The 26,804-nt window shown below is 41.8% G+C and overlaps 1 protein-coding gene across 1 annotated transcript in view; it reads right to left on the reverse strand.

Annotated features, from left to right (window-relative positions):
* CLASP1 (cytoplasmic linker associated protein 1) overlaps positions 1-26,804 on the reverse strand; it is a 269,429-nt gene that overhangs the window by 34,114 nt on the left and 208,511 nt on the right. Inside the window, exons 26-30 of the mRNA XM_077830446.1 lie at positions 24,765-24,928; positions 23,413-23,491; positions 20,979-21,122; positions 2,355-2,498; positions 1,136-1,242 (exon numbers count right to left, since the gene is read on the reverse strand). Coding sequence (XP_077686572.1) covers positions 1,136-1,242; positions 2,355-2,498; positions 20,979-21,122; positions 23,413-23,491; positions 24,765-24,928 — 638 coding nt within the window. The remainder of the gene's footprint in view (positions 1-1,135; positions 1,243-2,354; positions 2,499-20,978; positions 21,123-23,412; positions 23,492-24,764; positions 24,929-26,804) is intronic.

Consider the following 26,804-nt stretch of genomic DNA (forward strand, 5'->3'; position numbering starts at 1 on the left):
AATCTAGTCTTGCAAGCTCTAAGGCTGGCTTTGTAGTGAAGAAGATTTAGGGATGTGAAAATGTGTTTGGATACTCTGAAACTTTTGGCCTTCGGAGTATGCATTTTCTCGAGACGTTGCTTGGATCTGGATCGCAAAACTAGCCTGGTACCTGTAAGATTAACTCGTCACATGACTCCTGTCATAAGGGGACTCAGCAACAGAAGGACTTCTTGTGACAACACTTATGGGAACCAAAAACGTGCCCAGCCTAGCATCAGGATGTATGAAGCAAAAAAATGGAGAATTACAACACACCATTCTGTTTGAATCTATATCTCCTCTGCTCTAATATCCTTCTGGGATCTGGTAGCAAAAACCCTGGAGCATGCTATAGGATAAGGCCAGTTGTGGTTATATCTCCATGGAGACACTTAATAGCACAGCAACAGGTTACAATGGCTTTGACTTCAGTACATTATGAATTAACACTGTTCCCCTCTTGCACTTTTCAAGTTTTTATACACAGAGCCTAGCAGCAACATTCATGGTCTTCCATGGCTGAGCACCCTCCTTCAAACCCCCTCCCCATCTTGCCTCCTTCTCAACTGCCTGACTCCATCAGCACAATACTGGACTTCCAGAATTCAGTCTTTCTTAATGGAATCACATCCTTCTAGACAACGTACCATATAGCCAGGCATACTGTTCAAGCAGCAAGCGCTGTCCTAGTAGAGATGGGTTCAAACCAAAATCCTGAACCTAAACACACCAACTCTTTGAGGGTGTTTGAAAACCAAACTAGGACCCAGATTCAAATAGTGTGGTTTGAATCTATCTCTAGCTATTAGACTGAACTTTGAACACAGATGTGTGATTCTGTGGAGGGGATGGTTGTGAAGGAAAATGCACCGTTTTAAGTACATATTAAGACTTACGTTCCAGTTCCACTATCACATACATAAAAGTCAAATACTCACCATGTATTATTATGCTTTGTGTATGCATTTGTCACACTCTGTTGAATTAAACAAATCTACCATATAATATTCTTGGTTTTAATCATCTTATTTGAAGAGTCACATTTTAGAGACGCACATTTAATACTGAAACTCTTGAAGACGCTGGAAGTACTTTAATTAAACTGCTGCATTACCTTGGAGACAGTCCACCATGGGAACAGTTGGTAGGGGAAGTTAAGGGGCTGGTCCTGCTGCTAGAATGCCGTGAAGGTGTCCGACCAATAGTATTGCTAGGAGAACCCTAATACAGAAGCAGGAAAAAGAGGATTAGGGAAATGTTAGTATACACAACAGACGGAGACAAAAATAAAATGGGCCCAAATTCTGCTTTCATTTACACTACGCAAACTTGATGGGTGAAAATCAGGACATGATTAGTCCCATTCCGATTTTAGTTTGTGCTATTACGCTCTGTGTTATCTACAATAAAGGATTTCAATAAGATTAAGTGATGGTGTAAACAAAAGCAGAGTCATTTACACCATTGCAACATGCGTAAAAAATGTTTCCATTCTGATTGGGTAGCATTATACACACAAGGTGCAAGGCACTAGAGAACACCACCAAGAGCACAGAGGTGTACAGCGCCTTTTCCCTGTGGGTCTGATCCTGCAGTTCTTGCTCAGGCAAGACTCCCACTGCACGTAATAGATGTGCAAAGACTGCAGGACTTGACGCTATCTGAATTACACAGGATTTCCGTACAAATAAGTTGTTACAGTCAAGAGGAATTGCAGCAGAAACTATTCTGATAAATGCTGAACTGAGGAAAAAAAAGAATTTTGAGATTTACCAAAAAATTCCCTCCTTTTTCTTTCAATAGAATAAAACTATTTAAAGGCTTCATGTAGAATCAAAGTAGTGGAGCACTGGTTAGAGATGGAAAAGACCTACTGGATCAAAGTTCTAGTTCCCTGATGGAGAACGTAAGATATTAAACGGATTTCAATGGCAGTGCTGAGCACAGAGAGTTTGCAGGATCAGGCCCTTGATCTTAGCTAAAAGCTCAAGATAAATACTTCCAGTGGGATTTTCAAAAGCAGCTCAGTAACTTAGGAGCACAAGTCCCATTGACTTTCATATGCTCCTAAGTCACTTAGTCTCTGTGCTGGCTGCACATAGATCAAACCTGAACAGAGCTGGCAGAGTTGTTTTAATGGTCACTTCAACAAAATGTCAAACAGACATTTCATTTCCAAGAGAAAGTGAACTTCATTAAATCTATTGTGGCATTATGCTGCTAGTAGGACTACAGGCATGCTACTGAACATCTGAAACAGCTGTTCCTCAGTGAATTGTTGTCTTCTGCAACTCTCCTCTTTTCTATGGACATTAGCTGCATAAGCATCTCACCACACTAGTGTTACTGGAGTTCTTGAGGTGGTTGTGTAGGAGCTTGGTAGCACCATCTTGGAATGTTTTTGGCAAGGCACCAAGTAACATGGTAAACTCAGGAGTGTTCAGTTCAAACAGTGAAATCAGGACTATTTGTGCTGCCTAGAAAGAAGACAAAAAGGTAAAAGCATCCATCAGTTTATCTCTTCTAAGAGTTAGAACAGTTTGCATTCTAGAAAGGATCCTTGCAGTAAATGTTACAGATTTTTCATTTAAACAGAAAATTACCATATGAGACAGACACATTTCTAACACACAGCAAGGAAGCACTGTTGAAACTAATCCTTTAGCAGTTAACGCTTACAATGTATTTTTACATGGACACTATTTATTTTCGAGGCTTACAGAGCTGCTCGTAGTTACAGTAATAAAGCCTTACAGTTCCTTCCTGCCCTGCAGCGTGTTTCCATTGAACACCACCAAGTTGCTGCTAGAAACAAAAGAAACCAAAAACAAAACAGAGACTTCTTTCAGAAGAGAGTAATTGTAAGACTCCAAGACTGTAGCTTCTTACATTAGTGTGAAAGGGACTAATGCTCTCTCCACCCAAGGGATCCACAAATCTGATGCATCAGATAGAGAACCCCTGCTTTGTCCTTCACATATTAACCTTAACTCCTGATGCCCTGTATTGCAGCTGCCAGCCTTAAGAGCAAGGATGACCAGCCAGGGCCCCTTCAAAGCCTAACAATGACAGAGAGAGAGAGGAATCCTCTTCCCCCTATTGGGTGTAGCATGCTGCATCTGCAGCTCCCTCACAGTCAACAGGTGAAATTCTGGCCCCATTGAAGCCAATGGGAATTTTGCCATTAGCTTCAATGGGGCCAGGGTTTCACCCCATGTGCCTAAGAAGTCTAGAAGAATAATTTCCAAGAAGAAAGTGAACTTCATTAAATCCAGGTGGAAATGGAGAAGGCTGGGCAGAAATGGCTTTTAATGGGAATGTGTACAGTGTAAATAATTGCTAACAACCCGCAGAAGAACTGCACGGGCAAATTACACAGTCACATGTTTCTCACTGATATGGCCTAGGACTGTACAACCAGTACAAAATGCTCCAATTCTTCTTTCTCTTCCCTTGCTCGCTTTAGGGAAGTGTGAAGTGGTCTTAAAATTACTGATTCAGAATCGCAGCAGCAAACAACGAAAAAGAAGCTGCAGTAATGAAGGACCTCTAAAAAGAGCTCAGCGGCGGCAGGACGTTCTCCAGCCTGTTATTAGCTGTATGCGACTAACCTCCAAAGTATTTATCTGGATAAAGGGCAGTAGTTTAGGCGCACAAGCCAGATTACATGTGCTTTGATGCACAAAACTGCACACAGACTCCGCAATCGCAGACATTTGGTTTAGAAGCTTTCTGGAATCTCCTTAGACTTCCTAAAAATGAAGAACATCTTTAAAGGAGTTTAACAAACAAACTCATGTATTCCATTACTTTGATGGTAACTGCACTTTCCATTGCTTCAGCTGATTCAAAACAGAGGACATCATTTTTAGGAAATTAAGTATTTTAAAAGTTGCAATAATTAAGTGTATTCAGTTTCTTATGAAGTGGAATCCATTGGTAGAAAAGGAACGTGGGTACACAAAAACCCTTCCTTAGCTAAACAGAATGAAAATACTCCACTGTTTCAGGGTGAAAACTATCATTCTAATTTTACTTACCACTCCATTCATTACTCTTAGAACTTAATAAGGCCCTGCATTAAAAGAAGCACTTTTCATCTGTAGATCTCAAAATGATCTTTAAAGGTGGGGAAGCAGCAGCAGCATCTCCATTTGACAGACGAAGAAACTGTGGCACGGAGAGTTGAACGGACTTTCCCAGGATTGCACAGCAAGTCTCCGGCAAAGCCAATGAACAAAGGTCTCCAGCTTTCAGTTCCATGCGCTAAGTAAAGAGCATGCTGGCTCCTGAAAAAATTCCCATTCACTTCAACAGAAGCATGGCCTGCAGTTAATTACTTGAAACTAAGAGTCCCAGGGTATGGAAGGAGGGGGGAAATTATTTTCCCTTCGTACTTTCCTCTCTGAAAATCCTAACTCCAGACTCTTCCTCCTCTAACTTTCAATCAACTGTGCCAGGGAGTCTCCTTATCCTGTACCCAGTGGGGGACACATTTTGTTGTCTGTCCTGGTACTTGGACCTTTAATTTTCATCAACATATTTTCTGAAATGAAAACATTACTGCAAACAAAAGACCCCAAAACAGAATAGACAGCACACTGAATTGAATGAAATGATAATCATGAGAAAATACACACCCATTCATGAAATCATGCATACCCCCGGATTATTAATTTGGTGGTTAGGAAATCTACACGCAGTCACTAGTGCAACTTGACAAGCAAACCTTACCTTCAGTGAGACTTGAAAAAAAGAGGGGACTCGAGCAACGTTCGCAAGATAAGAACCTTTTTAAAAATAATTTGAAGTGGATTTTCAATGCCTTATCCTGCAGTCCTAACTCGGGCAAAGCACCAGCTGAAATTAATGGGTGTTTTGCCTGAGTTAGGGCCACAAGACCAAATCTATCAACATTGTCTCTCAATGTCTGTTAAGCTACACTTGGAATGTGCTGCTCTGTGGACTTCTCTCATCACATACCTCTTTCCATGGTAAGTTTATTTCCTACATAAATTGGGCCTGCTCCTGCCATCATTTAGTGCCTGGAACATCCACGGACGTCAATGGGAATTTCAGGAGGTAAGCAGGAAGCTACTCAAAGGCTGGGTCCAAATTTAGGGCCAGACTGTGCCTGGACCTTGGACAGGTGCACAAGGCATGGGAAGGATGCAAGAAGCCTTCCCACCCCTTATATCCCTAGTGCACGGGCTAGGCACAACAGCAGTCCTTGAGCTCTCCTGTGTACAGAGAATGCTCTCTCATAATGCCCCAGGGGCAGGAAGAAGTTGAAGCCATAGCAGAAGGGAGTGCAAACTTCTATGTGTGATGCGACAGGCACCTTCCCCTTGTTCTCTACAATGCTCCAAGATGCATCATGCTTCTCTGAGGCACAATCTCTATTAGAGCTCCACCAGGGGCAGTGTGGCTTTGCTTCTTCCCAACATGGACCACTGCCTCATAGGCACAATTTGACTCTAATGCAGCAGTTTTGAGGACCCTTGTGTGCTGCAGACAAGTCCTGCTCCCAAGGTCATTGGAAATTTGCCATTGGCTCCTTCCCCTTTGCATTTACTATGGCCTATGTCAGGGGCTGGCAACCTTGGGCACGCGGCCCATCAGAGTAATCCGCTGGCAGGCCGTGAGACATTTTGTTTACGTTGACCGTCCACAGGCATGGCCCCCCGCAGCTCCCAATGGCCGCAATTCACCATTCCCGGCCAATGGGAGCTGTGGAAAAGACCTCCAGTATTAGGTACGCAAATGTCTATTTGGTAGTTTTCTGCCAAATGGACATCAAACCAAGGGTAGCATTTGGCCCAGGAAATATGTACTTCTATGTGGCACAAAAAAATGCATTAGAATGATACACCCTATTTCTGAGGTGTGATACAACTAATAAGTACTTCTTTCAAAATATAAACTACTACCAGTAAATGGTGGTTCAGTAAAGGCACTGAGACAGTACTACGGCTCAGTGGTTCTTATTTCAACCTTGTCCTGGGAGAGGCAGCTCTTTTTAAACAATACTCACCAACAACCTAGGTTCCCTCTATGCTGAGAGACCGCGCAGCTGCCTATTAAGCCCCACGCAGGGGCTCATGGCTGAGGCGGGGAGAGAGGCTTCTCCCTCAGCATGGACCTGTTGCGGCGGGGAAAGGTGCCCCTCCCCCAGCCTCAACATGGACCTGCCCCGGACTTGCCGCGTCCGGGGGGAGGAGCCCCTCCCTTGGCCCAGCCCAGGCCCGCTGGAGGTGCTGTAGCCGGGGAGAGGCGCCTCTCCCCCTGCCCTGAGCTGCTGCGGCGAGAGAGGGCTGGGATGGGTCCTCTCTCCCCAACTCAGCCCTAGGGAAGCCTGTACCACAAACCCCTCATCCCCGGCCCCACTCCAGACCCCGTACCCCAAACCCCTCATCCCCACCCCAGAGCCTGCACCCCCCCGATCCCCCTCATGCAACCCCCTCATCCCCAGCCCCACCCCAGAGCCTTCACACCTAGCTGGAGCCCTCACCCCCTGCATCCGACCCTCTGCCCCAGCCCTAAGCCCCCTCCCACACTCTGAGCCCCTCGGCCCCACCCCACCACATGAGTTTTGTTACGTGCACCAAGATGAAGGTGATGTGTCACATATCACCTCCATATTGGTGCACATAACAAAATTCATTCCACACATGGAAGTAAAAAAATAGAGGGAACACTGCTCACAACTATTTTTAACTGTACTGGTTTGTTTGTTTTTTGCAGGACTAAACTGCAATGCAAACTAGGGTTCTGTCTCTTTAGCTAGGATTTTCTGTCCAAGATTCAAAAGACAATGTTCTGTCCATGTTCCAGCCAAGCCAGTGGCACAGCTCACATTGACTTCATCAGCAGCAGGGTCCAAGCAGGCCTAAAGTTGGATCTATTCAGTGCTAAAAGTTTTACTGTCACAGCACGTCCTGATTCAACCTATCAGAGCCTTCCAGTTGGACTGTGGGTGAAATTTTCCTCTTAGATTTAAAGGGGACAGAAGCAGCACTCCTAAAGCTTTCTGGTAATCAGATATATACTAGCTTGAAAACATATATCAAAATGAGTGTGTTTTCATTTATATTTAACTACTGTAATCGTAGAGGCCAATTTTTCAAAAGTGACCAGCGATTTTTGAGCATTTCAGTTTTTGGGTGCCCAACTTAAGATGCCTTAAAGGGGCAGATTTTCAAAGGGGTGCCCTTATAAGGTGTCTCAAGTTGAGCTCCCAAATCATATTACTTTTGAAACTCTTGGACCTAATCATTAACCACTGGACAGTCATTATAATAGTCAACAAACACACAGACAAACAGATTAATTCTGTACTTGCTTCACAAGCATTGCCCATGCAACACTCATGCTGAGGATAGGAAAGAGGGTATGTTATATGAATCTTCTCTCGCCTATGGGCCTCTGGATTCTGACATTGCATCAGCATTGTGCGAACTCAGCACATCTCCTGTCAGGGCCAGATAATCTAGATATTAGGGATCATCTCTTAATGGGCCAAATTCTCTGCTGATTTAAACAGGAACAACACCCATGAAGACAGTGCCTGCTTATATTAGTGGGGGATCCGACTCCATGTCGGGATGTTGGATCATAGAATCACAGAATATCAGGGTTGGAAGGGACCTCAGGAGGTCATCTAGTCCAACCCCCTGCTCAAAGCAGGACCTAATCCCCAACTAAATCATCCCAGCCTGGGCTTTGTCAAGCCTGACTTTAAAAACCTCTAAGGAAGGAGATTCCACCACCTCCCTAGGTAACCTATTCCAGATCACTCAATAGGAATGTGTTACTTCCATCATTCCCTCAATAATTATACCCTTACATGTTCCATAAGCTTTTGGCTGCTCACAAAGTGCACTGACTTCTGCAAAGGCTTTGCTATCCAACAGCATCATATGACATGAATACTTAATATTCAACGTCCCATTTTACACTAAGAGGAATTGGTTGGTTGGCTGGCGAGCCAGATTCACTAAATTCCTATGTCCCTTACAATCTAGTTGAAATATACAAAATCACTTTGAAACCAGGCTTGGCAACCTTCAGGTTACAAGAAATGTCACGATCACATGGGAGAATGAATTCATTTTAGGAAGGGAGTAGAATCAGTGTCCTGAGCTTGACATGAGTGGCTTGAAAAGTGTATCCAGCCAGCTCATATAGAAAATTACAGTTAGTCTGATCCCCAGTAACCATATCAGACCCTTAGAGCGGTCAGCAGCCAAGTTAGGCTGCTCTAACTTATGCTGGGGACTAGCCTGACCACAGTCTGCCCAGGATAAGGGAAGTGAAAACTCCACCTTTGTGCCCTCTCTCCTGAGCTGTGCACTTCTCAACCACAGCCAGCAACCTGGGCCAGACTTATCCCAGCTATAACTTTTAGACAATAATTTTAGTAGAAAGACACACTAAAACCAAACTATTATTTCACATACACACACACATATATAAATGAGGCATCGCTTTTTCAGGCATTCAGTTAATGTCTCTTTACACAGCTAGACTGTATTAGAAATCTAAACTGCAAACAGAAAGTGTATTTTGTGATTAGTGTACATCTGTACAGTGTAGTCTACCTGTTTACATTTCTCTTCCAAGTTTCCTTCACCAGGCCCTGAGGAGGCTGTAGTTGTTCTAGCTGGCAAATCCTCACCTACCCAACTATGCATGGTCTGGGTTCAACAAACAGGAAATGTGTTATTATTTGATAAGGAAGCACAAGATTTTCAACAACTAGCATCTAAATGTAATATATATTCCAGCTTCTGGCATGAGATGCATCTTCAGTACAGGTTGCTTTCCTAATTTGGGATTAATAAAAAAACATATTAATATTTGAATCAACCAGCAGGAAGATTCTAGTCAATGAGATCACTGGTTTTATATCTAATTTGCCTTAGATCTCTAGTTAATTTTTCCCAAATCCTTCTGTTATAATAACCCTTAGCATTCACCTATGAAGATGAAAAGCCCAGCATATGTTCAGACATTAATGAATTAAACCCTGCAGCCACCATTTGTTAAGTGTGATTATTATTCTTACAGACAGCAAAACCAATAGACAGAGATTTAGGTGATATGGTTCAAGTTCAGTGTCAGTTTAGTACTTGAGAATTCCTGACTCTGAGTCTTGTGATGAGTTTACTAGTCCAGTGCTCTTTGCAAATGCATCTTACAGTGTGCACCAGGCTGTGGGAATGGCTACGAGTTCTACACTCCCACTGCACATTGTTTTATTCTTAATTTTGTTAGAAATGATAAAATTGTGTGTGCGTTTCTCTTTTCACCACCCAAGTGTAAGACAAGTGCGTAGATTTCCATTTTAAAAACAGCATAAGATATATGGACGCAGGAAACTCTGTCTACTGTTATGGACTTAAATAGTTTAATTTGTATGGAATTATACTCTACCAGTGATCATGCAGAATCCACATGAGGTATTAGGCTACAGCAGTTTTGCATCAGGCTGTTTGCACTAGCAAGTATATGTGGATAAAGCCATGTTGGTATCAGATCCACATCAGAGAAGGCTGTTGCATTACCTGTCTCACTCACTTCCAACTGGAATGGTTTGCAGGCCTTAATTGAAACTCACTGAAATGGGATTTTGGGCAGGTGATTTAGCATTACTGGGGTATTGTTACCCCATACCCCTTGGCCAAACTGAGCCACACTTGTTTTCCCAAGTATGTTGACTTTTGAATCTGAAGGCTACAAAAACAGTTAGATTGGCGAAGAACTCCAAAGAATCAAAGTTAAGCACTTCAGTTCACAACCCACTCAAGTCTCTTGACTAGCTAGCGCTTACGGATCAGACTGTACAATGTTCCCAAAGACTTCAATTACGTTACTCTGTTTATACCCACAATCTGCAAAGTAAAAACTACATTTTACACAATTCTACATATATTCAGATGTAAATATACACACATACACACACAGACCACATCCAGATTATATATAGTGAACATTGATATATACTGATATTATATATACACATCATATACTTGTATGTGTGTGTGTGAATAGTTATATATCTATCATGTGTTAGTGTGTATTCACACACCCACAGATACAAACATGATGCCTGCATACACATTATATTAAACAATTTCTTCCTGTCTCAGAGAGCAGTCACCCGGTATACCAGCTCTAAATTGTAAAATACTTTATTTTACCTAAATAACACCCTGTATAGAAACAACTGTTTGTTGTACAAAACTGCTTTCAACCCAAGGGATCCCAAAGCACCATGAAAATCTATAATGATCATTTTAAGGAAATGATTTACCCTAGGGACTATGCTATCCAAGAAGCCCTAAAATTTTCATCTGTGAGCCTATGAATGTTAGAAAATCGGTTTCTTACAGAGCATACAATAAAAATATTTGGACTCACACAGCAATCCTGCCTCAAATTTGAAACAAACAGAAAATGACCACCACATATTTGGAAACAAGACTGAGTACACTGAGATCTTTATTTTCTAACAATATTAAAGGAAATCAAGTAAAGAAATACCCATTTTGAGATTTTTATTATAGATTTTCTCCTTCAGTTGCTTGTAAGCATAGGGATAATGTTGAAGTCATTTAAAATGGTTAGTCTTTGCACTCGTACACCTTGACTTCTTTAAAAGACCTGCATTACAAGGTGGACCTCAGTGGTACAGCCACAGTACCATTTTAGTCCCCATACAGGTCTTGATGGAATCCCAAAACCTGATTCTCCATTGCTGGACTCTTTGTATAGCCAATGACACACGGATGGGGTGGGTCTCGGAACATTACCAAACCAGAGCTCTCAGGTCATTTACACAGTGTTTGCATTTTACACAGGTGTAAAGGTCTGCACAAGCTGCAGGGCAATAAAGAATCAGACCCAAAAACTGAACTAGAGCTCCAAGGAGAACAGGTCTTAGGGGCCGTTCTGGCAAAGTGCAGAAGTCCATGGCAGTTTGAGGGTGCTTCATACGTCAGTGCCTTTATAGTAATTCATAGCACTAACACGCAACTCTAGATTCTAATATAGTTCAGGAAACTGCAAAGGGAATGCACAGCCCCCAAATAACACAAGGACAAAATACGGGTGCATAAATTGCCTCTCCTTGCAAAAAAATGTGCATGTGTACCAATTGTGTGTATACATCCCGCATTTGCACACAAAAAACAAGTACCTGCACACACACAGGAACTGCCAAAATCATGCAGGCACAATGTTAGTACCCAAAGGCGAACATCTGACATTTGGTGCTAGCACAACCGTGTGAAGTGGTCATATTTGTTTAGCACCAACAACGTGCATCTGTGGTAGCTTCTTGGAAATCCGATTTGAACGCTCAAAGCAGCATTAAAAAAAAAGCAGCCTTTTATTCTTAAAAATCAGACAATATTCTTTATCCTGTTGCTCAGTAACATGTTCAGGGTGCAGGCCACAATTACAGTTCATTAAAAGCCTTCCGAGACTACTTTTCAGCAGAGCTTTTAATTAAGTCACAGCAGTGCTCCGTGCAGGCCAGGCACCAGATATACTGCACTTCAGTGGATTTTTGCCAGCCCAGTAATGTCTCAAACACAGTCAGAGCAGCACCGTGCAAGCTCCAGGAGCGATTTTGCAGCTTTCGTCCTTTAGCATTGCTACAAAGGAGTCCGTTTGCATTTTTGTAGCAAAGTTTGTTCTTCTGGCCATTGCACAGGTCCTTATATAGCCTACATATTTACTCCCATTTTAAACAGAGTGTTACAGTAATAGCTGTATTTTAACCAAACTCTTTTCTTCAGGTGTCCACTACTATCTCTTCTTTCAAAGTGACAATACCTGTATCTGTTAATATACTGCTTCCTACACCTTAATCTTTAATGGATGACCTCTGTGCACTTCCTTGAGTATTTGCTGGTTTGATATCTTTCTTCTGGATTTATCCTTTTCTCCTGGTATAACTTAGAAATGGTTTCCTCTTGTTGCAAAAAAGCCTTCCACTTGTTTTCAACATCATATATGACTTTTCATAAAATGGACTCATGTTAGATCTGAGACCTGTGCTCTCCCCCTTGGTCATTCCAAGTGCCTAAGAGAATCTTGAATGGGTTTCTGGATTTAATCCATCTCAAAAACTATTTTGGCTTCCAACTTGTTTTAGTTCATATGCACTGGTGAGTGAAATCTACACCAGCGATGGACCAACATTAAACAATTAATATAAGAGATTGATGAAGGCTCTACATTGAGGAGAATCTCATCTTGGTGTGAGTTCAAGTGATACCACGCAGTCGTTTGTGCTTTTCCACTCTTTTTGCAATGGCTCTGTCATCTCAGTTGAGTCCCATTCTTCTGGGGTCTCCACATAGATTAGCTAGGTTGTACCTGGGGGCCAGTGGAGTTGCATGAATGTAGTTGGAGACACTTTGCCCAAAGCTCAGTTTAAAACCAGAGCAGTTGAAAAAGTAGTGTTCCAAGTTCTCAGACACACAAGTAGGAGACGGAATGGTACTGCGTGACACAAGGATGCCACAATTCAAGGCTTGTACAATAAACCACCTCGATAATCACATTCTATCAGGAGAAATACCCTAGAGACATGTCAGGTAACTGGAAGATTTTCTTCTTTCCTGTGAAGGCAATGGACCGAATCATGGTCCAACTGAAGTTACTGGGAGTTTTATCACAGACATCAAGGCGATCAAGATTTTACTTATTAGCAGGACAGCAGGCAAAGTGTCACGTAAAGCACTGGCCTGTCACCTTGGGGGAACTGGTTCTTGTTCAACCTGCACAAAAACGTGTTTTAAATGCCAAGGTCAATCTGTTTTTGCATACTTTGCAATTGTTCTTCATGGTGTGGGACAACCCCACATTCTGAACTAAACATCTCTGTCCCATGCAAGCCTTCAAAACAAGGCTTCTTTACACGTAAAGTTTACCAGAATGCAGCAGAACTGATGAGTAAGGCTACGTTTTAGTCACGGGTATTTTTAGTAAAAGTCATAGACAGGTCACGAGCAGTAAACAAAAATTCAGAGCCTGTGACCTGTCCTGACTAAAACTTGGGGGGAGGGGTATCTGGGGGCGGCCTGGGGGTGCCACAGGTTCTCGGGTGTGAGGGTGGTTTACTGCCTGGGGGGTGCCACGGATGCTCGGGGGTTGGCAGGGCTGGGGCAGGTTCCCTACCTGGCTCCTGGGAAGTGCCGACATCCAGCTCCTAACTCCATGGGCTGCCTCCGCTCTGCCCCAAGCCCTGGTTTTGCAGCTCCCATTTGCTGGGAACTGTGGCCAATTGGGGCTGTGGGGGCAGTGCCTGCAGGCGGAGGCAGCCCGTGGAGCTAGGAGCTGAGGGAGGGGAGTTCCTGTCGCCCTTCTGGGGAGCCCCCCCAGGTAAGCACTGCCCCACACCCCAACCCTGAGCCCTCCACACCCAAACTCCTGCTGCTGGGTGGTGGGGAGGCCGCGACTGGACCAGCAGCCAGGGCTGCCCAAGCTGCTCAGGCGGCTCCCAGGCACACAGCTCCACACAGGCTGCTGCAGAAGTCACAGAGGTCCTAGAAAGTCACGGAATCCATGACTTCCGTGACAAACACAGAGCCTTACTGAGAGTTATATACCTAGGGTCAAAATGCCTATCTGCAACCAGTGGTGTAACCGCAGAATTGGATCTGACCCTGGAAATTACAGAACAATTCACGTCATTGTACTTAGAATATTTTCCCACATAGGGCCTGATCCTGAAATACAAATTCAATGGGAGATCTGCCTGAGTAAGGCCTACATGGTAACTCCCCATGAAATATCAGTAATTACATGCTAATTTATGCTAATGTATTGATAACTGCAATTTACCCACATCAACACTATTTGCATTGCAATTTTGTGTCACTTTTCCTGAATGGTGATAACAACATCCAGATCTTAAATAGCACTTTGTCATCAGTAGCTCTTTACAAAGTGCTTTACAAAGGAGTTCAGAATCATTATTCCCATTTCACAGATGAGAAACTGAGGCACAAAGAGATGTATGACTTGCCCAAGGTCAGGCAGCAGACTAGCAGCAGCCCCCTGTCTTCTGAGGCCCTGTCCAATGCTCCATCTACAACCTCACACTGCTTCTGAATAGTATCACCCAAGCAATGAACTTTAGTGAAACTGACAGTAATTTACATGCTTACATTACAGCTATAGTTTGCCCTCAGATACCCACGCACAATTCCATTGCATCTGAGAACAAAATCTGATCCATGCACCACAAAACCTGCTTTACACAGAGAGCATGATCTGTGATGCAGAGGATAGTTTTTGTTCTGCACACACTAAATTGCCTTTCACCCCTTTCTCGTATGGTTTCTAGCAAGTTACTCCTAGCTCATATGCAGCAGAGTAAATACTCTCTTGTGTTAACAGTCTTTAAAAGCAGGGGAAATATTTACCCCTTAACACTCTGGATATCATTGCAGTTCCCCCTGTTTTAAAAATTAAGCTTAACATGCACAATTTACTGACATAGTCAATAGTTTTTCATTGTGAACTGAACGTACGTTTATTTCCATTTCACTGTGAGGTGGAATCATGACATTACATAAATACTAATTGGTGTTAACTACTCATTTCTTTAAAGTAGATCACAGCTATTTAAAGCTACAGTGGGTCATAAGTTTAGGTATAGGTATTACCTATGCACAAGTATAAACTGCCTCGAGAGACACAGCAGAACGTTTGGAATATCGGTATAGAAGGTACAGCTTGCGCAGGAAGGACAGGCAGGGAAAAATGGAAGGACTTGTTGCCTCATATATAAAAGGTGTATACACTTGCATTGAGATTGAGGTGGAAATAGGAGACAGACTTGTTGAGTAAGTAAGTAAAGTATAATAGGGGTAAAAAACCAAGGGTGATGTCATGGTAGGGATCTATTATAGACTATCTAACCAGGAAGAAGTGGATGCGGCTTTTATTTAATAACTAACAAAATCATCCAAAGCACAGGACTTGGTGATGATGGGGGTCTTCAACTCCCCAGACATCTGTTGGGAAAATAAGAAAGCTGGGCACAAACTATCCAATAAGTTCTTGGAATGTATTGGAGAAAATTGTTTATTTCAGAAGGTGGAGAAAGTCACTGGGGAGAGGCTGTTCTAGATTTAATTTTGGCAAATAGTGAGAAACTGGTTGAGAATTTGAAAGTGGAAGGCAGCTTGGGTGAAAGTGATCATGAAATGATAGAGCTCATGATTCTAAGGAATGGTAGGTGGGAAAACAGCATTATAAAGATAATAGAATTCAAGAAGGCAGACTTTAGCAAACTCAGGGAGTTGGTAAACAAGTCTAAGGGAAAACAGTTCAAAAGATTTGGCAGTTTTTCAAGGAGACATTATTAAGGGCACAAGAGCAAACTATCCCACTGTGTAGGAAAGGTAGGACGTATGGCAAGAGACCAGCCCGGTTTAGTCAGGAGATCTACAGTGATCTGAAACTCAAAAAAAGAGTCCTACAAGAAGTAGAAGTTAGGTCAAATTACAAAGGATGAATATAAACAAATAACACAAGTACCTAGGGACAAAATTAGAAAGACCAAGGCACAAAACGAGATTAAGCTAGCTAGAGACACAGAGAGTAACAAGAAAACATTCTACAAACACATTAGAGGAACGAGGGAGACCAAGGACAGGGTAGGCCCATTACTCAATGGGGTGGGAAAGATAATAACAGAACATATGGAAATGGGAAAAGTATTGAATGCCTCTTTTGTTTCAGTTTTCACCAAAAAAGGTTAGTAGCGATTGGACATCTAACATAGTGAATGCCAGTGAAAATGAGGTAGGCTCTGAGGCTAAAATAGGGAAAGAACAAGTTAAAAATTATTTAGACAAGTTAGATGTTTTCAAGTCACCAGGGCCTGATGAAATACACCCTAGAATACTCAAGGAGCTCACTGAGGAGATGTCTGAGCCATTAGTGATTATCTTCAAAACTCATGCAATACGGGAGAGATTCCAGAGGACTGGAAGAGGGCAGATACAGTGCTAATCTTTTAAAGGGGAATAAGGGCAACCCGGGGAATTACAGACCAGCCACCTTAACTTCGATACCCAGAAAGATAATGGAGCAAATAATTAAGCAAACACCTAGAAGATAATAAGGTGATACAAAAGTCAGCATGGATTTGTCAAGAACAAATCACGTCAAACCAACCTAACAGCTTTGTGGATGGGGGGAAGTGGTAGATGTGGTATATCTTGACTTTAGTAAGGCTTTTGATACAAACTAGGGAAATAGAACCTAGGTGGACTACTATAAGGTGGGTGCATAACTGGTTGGAAAACCATTCCTAGAGAGAAAAGGAGTACTTGTGGCACCTTAGAGACTAACAAATTTATTTGATCATAAGCTTTCGTGAGCTATAGCTCACTTCATCAGATGCATGACGTAGCTCACGAAAACTTACGCTCAAATAAATTTGTTAGTCTCTAAGGTGCCACAAGTCCTCCTTTTCTTTTTGCGGATACAGACTAACACGGCTGCTATTCTGAAACCATTCCCAGAGAGTAATCATCAGTGGTTCACAGTCAAGCTTGAAGGGCATATCGAATGGCATCCCACAGAAATCAGTCTTGAGTCCAGTTCTGTTCAATATCTTGATAAATGATTTAGATAATGGCATAGAGAGTACATTGATAAGTATAGGTTTCAGAGTAACAGCCGTGTTAGTCTGTATTCGCAAAAAGAAAAGGAGTACTTGTGGCACCTTAGAGACTAACCAATTTATTTGAGCATAAGCTTTCGTGAGCTACAGCTGTGAGCTGTAGCTCACGAAAGCTTATGCTCAAATAAATTGGTTAGTCTCTAAGGTGCCACAAGTACTCCTTTTCTACTTATAAGTATGCAGACGATGACAAGCAGGGAGGGGACGGGGGGTTGCAAGTGCTTTGGAGGGTAGGTTTAAAATTCAAAATGATTTGGACAAACTGAGAAATGGTCTGAAGTAAACAGGATTAAATTCAATAAGAACAAACGTGAAGTACTCCACTTAGGATAGAACCCATCAGTTGCACACATACAAAATGGGAAATGACTGCCAGGGAAGGAGTAGTGCAGACAGAGATGTGGAGACAGTGGATCACAAGCTAAATATGAGTCAACAGTATAACACTATTGCAAAAAAAAGCAAACATCATTCTGGGATATCTCAGCAGGATTGTTGTAAGCAAGACACGAGAAGTAATTCTTCCACTCTACTCCACGCTGATTAGGTCTCAACTGGAGTATTGTGTCCAGTTCTGGGAGCCACATTTCAGGAAAGATGTGGACAAATTGGAGAAAATCCAAAGAAGAGCAAAAAAAATGATTAAAGGTCTAGAAAACGTGACATGAAGGCTTCTTCAATTATTATCAATAATAATTATTTCTGTTACACCAGTCAGGGCCCCACTGTGTCAGGCACTATACAATATACAGGAGACATCCCTGCCCAATAGCACGTACGGTTTGAGGTCCTGTCTACATTGGGAGTTTTGTACCAGTGTAGCTACCATGATGTAGTTGCACCAGTATAAACCCCTAGTGTACAAGCACAGCATCACTGTAATGCTTGACTTGTCCATGGGGAGCAAAAGTTGTTCCCATTACATGGGCTGTGTGAAGTGAGCTGATGGTATCAGTCCATTTCCTGCTGGACAAATGACCACAACAGTTTATACTAAATTACATCCCTTCTTGGCAGTCTCCAAAGTACAGGCACGTAGTTACTTGGAGACTGAACTCTCCTTGTCACTCTCGAGATGGTCCCCACATTTCTGGTTGCAGGGAAGTTTGCATTTCAGACCTCTGTTCTGTAGCCAGAGAACCTCAGTCTTCAGGGCTGGGCAAGCTGACCCCTTTCACGCACACTAAATTTGCTAAAGGACTCACCTTTTGCTTCAGGCTTTTCCAGAATAAAAATAAATCTTTTTGATGCAAAATTTTGGTATTCTATTCCACATTCTCAACAAAACATGTTGTTAATCTGTGTTCTTCAGAGCAAATTTTGCCTGTTTAAACTGGCCCATGATCATTCAGTTCATTATTGTATTATGAATTTAACAACTTCACTGACTGCAACCTTGCCAGAGACAAGGGCTGATGATTCTGCATAAACCATTTGCTGCTGCTAATCAGTGTCACATCCAGAGCCTGCAGTTTGCATGGTGTGCCTCCTGACATTAATGGGTTATTTATTTATATATAAAGGCATCAGTCCTGCTGACAAATGAAGGCACGGATTATATGGGCACTCTGCTCATTTTTAGTAACCAAAATTAATATTTTGCTTTAACTGGGTAACCTACAATAAAGCTTTTCAGCCAAGTGTAGTAGCCACATACGGGTTTTAATAAAATAGATTCCGTAATCTCAGATCAGCCTCCAAGGCAGTGTGACAATTATTAGAGTATTGTTTAGTTAGAATTAACTTGCAGTTGACATAGATCTCTGCAGTAGATGAAGCTAGGAACAAACACTTACTCCCAGTATATACTGGCTGTATATCTTAACAATTCTGGAATCTGACTGTCCTATGCATCCAAATTTTCAGCTGCAGCAGAGAGGCTCCTCTTCAATTTTGCATGCAGCAATGATGACACCTAATGGTGGAAACATTTTTTTCAGCTGTGCAATCCCCAGAGCTTTTGCCTTTCAAGCCATGGTTCTAGTAGTTAAACAGAGAGCTACAACTTTACTAAGCTACTAAAGAATTCACTCCAGCACTCCCTCCCTCCCTCTCTCTCTCTTGTCACCAAGCAGTAAATTAATCAGACTGAAATGTTTGGGGTTCAGGTGAAGCCCAGGGAACAAGCATGCTGTTTCACTCTTCATTTAATTCTTTCTGATTTAAAATGGATATGTGCATTCTAAGTTGCTTTAGATCTAGTCTGTGGTTTAAAGTTGTCATAGCTGCTATTCAGAGCAGGGACTGTCCTGCTGAAGCGAAGTGTCAACTTGCACTACTAAGAATAATCCCTGAGGGAGTGCTTCTAAAGAGTGCACAAAAAAGTTTCTCTAGATCTCACTGGCTTGTACTAGAATGTGTATAACATGGAGGTGAAAACTTCCTTTGGAGATTCCTGACTGCTATTTGTGAGCTCTGGTGCATTTGCAGAACTGTTGATACTCAAAGAAGATTTTCAGGACCATATTAAGGCATACACCGTAAGTAATACACACTCATTTACAGACAGAATTTGCTTATTTACAAGCAAATACTCCCTTTTTACTGGAGTTATAAAATGCTAAAGTATGATGTTGGCATTAATACAATAAATGAAATATTTAAACAATTAAAGGCTCTGCACATTTTAATATTTAGGCGAAATTTCTGGTATCTTTTTGTTCATCTGTGTCTTTCTAGGAACCTAGATCTTAGATTAAGGGTCCATTGTGAACTTCCATTCCATTAATTTGCAAACTGGATACAATTAACTTAGGCTTCAATAGAGACTGGGAGTGGATGGGTCATTACACAAAGTAAAACTATTTCCCCATGTTTATTCCTCCCCCACCGTTCCTCAGACGTTCTTAACAACTGCTGGAAATGGCCCACCTTGATTATCTCTACAAAAGGTTCCTCCCCTCTCCCCCTCTCTCCTGCTGGTAATAGCTCACCTTAAGTGATCACTCTTGTTACAGTGTGCATGGTAACACCCATTGTTCCATGTTCTCTATGTATATAAATCTCCCCACTGTATTTTCCACTGAATGCATCCGATGAAGTGAGCTGTAGCTCACGAAAGCTTATGCTCAAATAAATTTGTTAGTCTCTAAGGTGCCACTAGTACTCCTTTTCTTTTTGCGAAACTTCCACTGGGTTTGTCTTAACTAGGAAAAATGTCTTGAGTTTCAGCTGTGTTTTGCCAACACATTAGCTAAACCCAACCTAAACTTGACCTTTTTCCTAGTGCAGATTCAGGGTGACACTGTTAGCTCAATTTTAGCTTGTCTGTTATCATGCATCTATGCTAGGAAAAGCATCAATTTCGCTCATGTTAGCTAAGCCTGACCTACACGTGACAGCTTTTCCTAGACAAGACATGCCAACCAACTTTAATAGGAGTCGAAGGTACTTAGCGCCTTATTGACATTTTTAAATACCATATCTCAGAGATAATATCAGATTTCATTTGGAGCACATAGTGTACAGAGAACTTGATCTTTAGCTAAATGACCCCCCGCCCAAAATTCCTTCTCATGTGTCACCAACTGCTTACCAAAATACACACTTGGTCAGTCTACTTTCTCTTTACATTGTAATGGTGAGTACTTTAATCATTCACCTGCATGAAAATTGACTGGAAGAAAATACAGACAAAGATATTTCAAGAACACCTTAGAACAGCCATACTGAGTCAGACCAATGGTCCATCTAGCTTAATATCCTGTCTCTGACAGTGAACAGTGCCAGATGCTTCTGAGGGAATTAACAGAAGAGGGTAATTTTGAGTGATCCATCCCCTGAAGTCCCAGCTTCCAGCAGCTGGAGGTGTAGGGCTATCCAGAGCATGGGGTTACATCCCTGACCAGCTTGGTTAATAGCCATTGATGGACCTATCTTCCATGAAGTTATTTAATTCTTTTTTTGAACCCAGTAACTTTCGGCCTTCACAACATCCCATGGCAATGAACTGCACACATTCACTGTACTTCCTTTTATTTCTTTTAAACTTATGTATTGAATAAACCCAAATTGTCAAAGGTTTAGTTTTATCTCAATGGTTACATTATAGAAACAAAGCTAATTTTACACTTTGAAAATGTTTTAATTAAAGTTAAGAAACAGATACAGGGGAAGGAAAACAAACAAACAAAAACCCTTACAAATCGCCTAACCATGCAATTTTTGGTTGTCTTCAGACTTAGTTTAATTGCCCTTAGGCAAGGTAACAGTCCCACTTGCAATAACAATCATTCTAACCTACCTTTCTTACATCTGAGCTCTTTGGTTCTGTTGTCCAAGTTATGATTCTAGACACAGCAAGTCTGGTCTCACTGGAGTTCACAAAGTCTGTTGGGTCCATCTGTCTTGCCAGGGACTCAATGTACTTCAGAATTGCAACTTTTACCTAAGAAATGTAAAAGGAGATTGTCATCCTTTGTTGGTGAGATGATGGAAAGTGGACATCTCTCAAAACTATCCTGTGCCAAATAAAACTTGTAAGCTCATCTCTGCTCTATAATGACCCATAATGAAAAAGAAATATGAATTGGACAATCTTACAGCTCATTGGACAGGTCTACACCACCATCCTGCACGTAAATGACTAATGGAGACAGAGTACCCTTCTGAAAATCTGTTAGAAAGATATACATAGTTTTATGGAAAACTCCTATAGAATTTAATAGGGGCTAAACTATAGGGTTTTACAGAAATTACTCTAAAAACCTACAGAATTTAATAGACGATCTATAAAATTCTGTAAATAGAATACAATTAAATTGTATAGGATTGTGCAAGACACCAACAGGAAAGTTATAATTTTCTCACAAATTAGATAGGATTTTTACAAGAGGCTATGAGCTGGTAAAAAGTAAAAATTATTTCTTCACCTATTCCGTAAAATGTATTTGCATGTCATATTTCAGAAACAAAAGGAACCTTCCACCCATACTGACTGCTTGAGAGAATGCAGCCTAGCAGTCGCATGTACAGGGTAGCATTGTCCGTCTGGGCAAAAACTTTGGACTCTTGCCTTAATTAAGACTTTTTTAAATGCCCACGGTTGGGTTTCTACTAGGCCCTGAATTCCCACTTATGGCAACAGTGTTCTCCCTCCCTTTCATAAGGCACCTTATGCACTACTGCATGCAAAACAAAGAATACATGATTCCTGGAGTTTCTGAAGTTCATTCACCTTTGAAGTAGCCACCTTGCACAGAACTCTCTACACACACCCAAACATATTCCTTTGACGGAATGTAGTATCTCAGATAACAAAACAAATCTCAGTCTAATGTTTCTCCTCCAGACCATATTACCTCTGTCCCAAAGAGACCCATTTATATCATGGTTGGAATTAACAAGATTCATCTGCCAGGAAGAGAGTAAACCTGCATTCCTATGAAAGCTCCTAGAACCTGCCACTTTCCTTCAGTTTTGGGACCTTAATAGCTTGACAGTGTCCCTGCATAAATTCTTTGAAGCACTTAAGTGATTTAGGAGAATAGATCCCATTTTTCAAAATGACCTAGGCATTTAGGAAATCGAAGCACCATTGATTTCCAAGTGAGATTTTCAAAAACAGCTTGATTTCAGTGGGAATTCGGCCCCACAGCTCATTTGAAAACCTCCACTAGGTGTAGGGTTGCCAACTGTCTAATTGCAGAAACCCAAACACCCTTGCCCCACCCCTACCCTCACTGAAGCCATGCCTCTGCCCCACCCTGCTCACTCCATTCACTGCCCATTCTCCCCCACACCCTCACTCACTTTCACAGGGCTGGGGCAGGGGGTTGGGGTGCCAGAAGGGGTGCGGGCTCTGGGCTGGGTGTTGGGGCTGAGGAGTCCAGAGTTGGGAGGGAGCTCTGGGCTGAGTCTGGGGCAGGGGGTTGGGGTGCAGGAGGGTGTGGGCTTTGGGAGGGAGTTTGGGTGTGGGAACAGACTTAGGACTGGGGCAGGGGGTTGGTATGCGGGAGGAGGTGAGGGATGCGGGCTCTGGCCAGGTGGCTCCCAGAAGCGACTGGCATGTCCAGATCCTAGGCTCAGGGGTGGCCAGGCGGCTCTGCACACTGCCCCTGCCTGCAGGCACCGCCCCCGCAGCTCCCAGCCAATGGGAGCTGCAGAGTTGGTGCTCAAGGCGAGGGCAACGTGCAGACACCCCCTGGCTGCCCCTCTGCCTAGGAGCCAGAGAGATGTGCTAGTTGCTTCCCGGGGCCGTGCGGAGCCAGGGGCAGGTAGGGAGCCTGACTTTTCCCCGCTGCACTGACTGGATTTTTAGCGGCCTATTAAAATCTCTCAGATTGGTTTCAGTAGCCATCGGAAGATCAATTCCAATTCCAGGAGATTCCTGGCCAATCCGGGAAGGTTGGCAACTCTAACTAGGTGCCTATCTACATCTTTAGGTGCCTAACTACCTTACAGAATCTGGCCCTTCTGCACTTAGTGTAAGTCAGTTTTGAAAATGGAACTTAGACATTTTTGAAAATTTTACCAAAAGGTATTAGTACATGTTAATTATTGCAAAATACATCAAAAATATTGTTTTTTTTATAAGTGTCATATTATACATGTGCTTTCAGGTAGTTATTTTTCCTGTGAATATTAGGTACTCAAGTATGATGAAGTGTTTTAAAAAACATCCTGAGATTTAAATGGACCATGTTTATGTCACAATGCAAAGGGTTTTCATTGCTTACCTTGAGGTTTGGTGTTTGGGTCTGATCTACAATAAATCTCATCAAAATATTAAACTGCTGATCAAATGGAAAAGAATCCCTATTCAGAGAGGAAATAAAGATTTCCATTATTATTAGAACAAACACATTTTAATACATTTAACTTACAGAAAAAAAACACTAAAAAAAAATCACAGAAATAGCCTTTAAATATTAAAACATTATTCTGTGAAATTCACCTGTGTTTGACCAGCTACCAAGTGGGTTGAATACCACAAATGTAAATGTGTTGAACGAATTATTCATTAACACTGGTGAGATCTGTCAAATCAATATATTCACAGAAAACTACTCAGCCTGCAATATGTAGATCCTTCCTGCTTTTGTTGCCCTGTTCTTCCTTTCCCCACTTTACGTTACTCTTTCATTTTCTTATCTATAGCAGATCATGTTTTCTCTTTTCCTGAGTGAGCTTCGATGATTGATTCCTATTTTCTTTCCCTCTCTCATCTCCTTCTCGTCAAGTGGATTTTAAAAGCCCTGTACAAATTAACCCTTCATGGTGCCACCTCTACCAGAGTGTGAAAATCCGGTACATGTGACATCCTTGGGTTGGCAGCATGCTGTAGTGGATTGAATATGCACGCTAGGAGGCAGGAACACCTGAGTTCTTATCCTCACTTTGCTACTGACTTGCTGGATGTTCATGAACAACTCAGAACTTAGTATTTAGGCACTTTTCATTTTCTGAACAAATGACTAGTGTTCATCATCCAAGCTGGGAGAAACAAAAAAGTGCAATCAAACTTTAAATAAGAACACAAGGAAACAAAGCACATTAGATTTCAATGTTCTTTCATTTTTAATAATCTAAAGTGCTAAGAGCAAGGTAAGTATATTCACTTTTTTATTATTATTATTTGTATTGCCGTAGCACGTAGGAGTCCCAGTTATGGGCCAGGAACTCATTATGCTAGGCACTGGACAAACACAGAACAAAAAGATGATTTCTGCCCCTGTTTTAAATATATGACAAATGATTCTGCTTTCCTTTTCATTAATGTAAATCGGAAATAACTCCATTGAAATCAATGGAGTTAAGTAATACAAAATTAGTGCAGTTCAGAGGAAAATCTGGTCCATTATTTTAACCTGATATTGGGAACTGGAATCTGCTTTGTTATACTGGTGAACATCCAGACTAACTTCACTGGGAGGTTAGTCCACATTGACACAGGGTGAATCTGGTCCACTTCTTGAAACAAGTGTGGGTTGCAGTGTTTCTGAAACGTCCATCCATAAAACAAAACAGGCCTAGGAGGTGCACCACAGGTGATGGATTTAAGCATCCCTAGAACTTTTTCATATCGTACCTTGTTACATCCAGAGCTTTCTGAACTTTTGCCTGCACAGATCCTAGCAAGTCTGCTCCCATTTTCTTAAGTAACTGCGTCAGGAGAACAAAGAGCCAATCTTGCAAGTCGTCCTTATGGATGATGATGAAATCTACTAGGGTTTCTAGAAACATGCTGAAAACCTACAAATAAATGCAAATTTTAAAAAAGGGGAAATTACTTTTTTAATCAGAAAAGATCACAAGAGAAAGTCTACAAAAAATCTGGGTTTTAAAATGATTTTGTTATAGACAGTTTTATGAATGGATGTTCTCAGTGAACATGTTAGCACTAGAAATCACTGGCATTAAACATCCAGGATGTGCCATATTAAAATGTCATACTAAATAGATTAAGGAAGAGGGAATGAATAGACTTACTCTCTGTTGTGAGTTCCACCGCAAAGCAGGCCATGCAACAAAACAAACCACTCGTTAGTACACATAGTGAATCAATGCTGACTGCTCTGGTGCAATTTTTCAGTGGATTCACAGATGGCTTATAAAAACTTTTACAACATCTTTCTTTTTTTTTTTTAATCATAGTTTTTTAAATATCATACATCTTGGGCCAAATCCAGTCTCCTTACTCATGCAAGTAGGGACTTTAAAGCCAACAGGTATACTCAAATGAGTAAGGATAACAGCATCAGGTTTTTTTGTTTGTTTTTTACATGTGTATATATGTGTATCCCTTTGTGAATTTATGAAATGAATGTTTTTTTCTCTTCATTCTTTTTCCCCTCCCCAATTCACTGCAATATCTATGGCACAATCCCACAAACCCCTCCCAAATGCTAAATGTATTCAGCATGGATGAGCCCCTAGTTAGCAGCGACAGGCCAAATTCTGATCTCAGTAGTACTGGTGGAAATCTGGAGTAATTCACCTGTTGTTAAATTTGTGTCATACATAATGAAGTCAAATTGCAATGAAGTCCATAAAGTTACCCAAGATTTACACCACTATAACAGAGAGCAGAATTTGGTCTAGGTTACAATAGTCTAAAACTTTTCACAAATTGCAAATGTTGTTGCAAACATAAATAGTCACCCCTGACCCTAGCAATGCCACATCGGACAGAATTTTAAGAGCCAAAATTTTGAGCTCTTTTGCACGGGAACTGCCAGACAGGATCAGACCAGTGGCCCATCTAGTCTAGTGTCCTGTCTCTAATGGTGGCCATAACTAGATGCTTCAAAGGAAGGTCTGCAGTAGGCACATATGGAATAACCTCTCCACAAAGGAAGTTTCTGCCTGACCCCCACCAGTTAGTGTTGGTTTACTACATGCTCGAAGCACTAGGATTTATTAACCTAATTATTTCTTTTAAGCTGTTCTAACATAACTGTGGATATTCTCATCGGGTATATAAATAGCTAACCTTCTGGCCACAACGTATCCCAAATCCCCCAGTGGGGAGATCTGTCCCAAGCAGTATTAACTTTTTCAGAAAAAATGGAGGGAGATGATATACACGCCCCTGTTCTCACACCTTCCTGCCCCTGCTTGCATGGACAGAGTGCCACAGCATCTGAGAGGGGTTTGTGTGTGTCCTGGAAGGTACTCAAGACCCCGTTAGAGAAGGAGAGATTGGTAGGTCTATGCAAAGGTAGGCCCACTGCTTGGAAGGATGGTGTTACAAAGATGGTGGAGTGCTCATATGATTAACGTTGCTTTAAACGTAAAATTATAAATATAAAGTCACCCTGCAGCTTTCGTATTGCTGCTTAATACATATAAACTACCATTCATACTGTATGAAGGCCATGGCCATTTAGGGCTTCATAGTGCCACTTTGCTCCATATCATGCCCACTTACCATAGAAGCAGAAATAAAATCCAGATCCTTCTCTTCCAAGGTCTGGATTCTGCAAGGTGATAAGTGCCTTGAAAGGGGCTGAGCATCCAACTCCCAGCAACTTGCAGGATTGAGGCCCAAAAGCACAGAACCCTACCACTTGAACTAATGGAGGGTCTGTAACATACATGTCATCAGTTCCAGTTCCATCCAGTAGAG

Source organism: Eretmochelys imbricata, chromosome 11 (assembly GCF_965152235.1).
Source record: "Eretmochelys imbricata isolate rEreImb1 chromosome 11, rEreImb1.hap1, whole genome shotgun sequence".
Classification (NCBI taxonomy): Eukaryota; Metazoa; Chordata; order Testudines; family Cheloniidae; genus Eretmochelys; species Eretmochelys imbricata.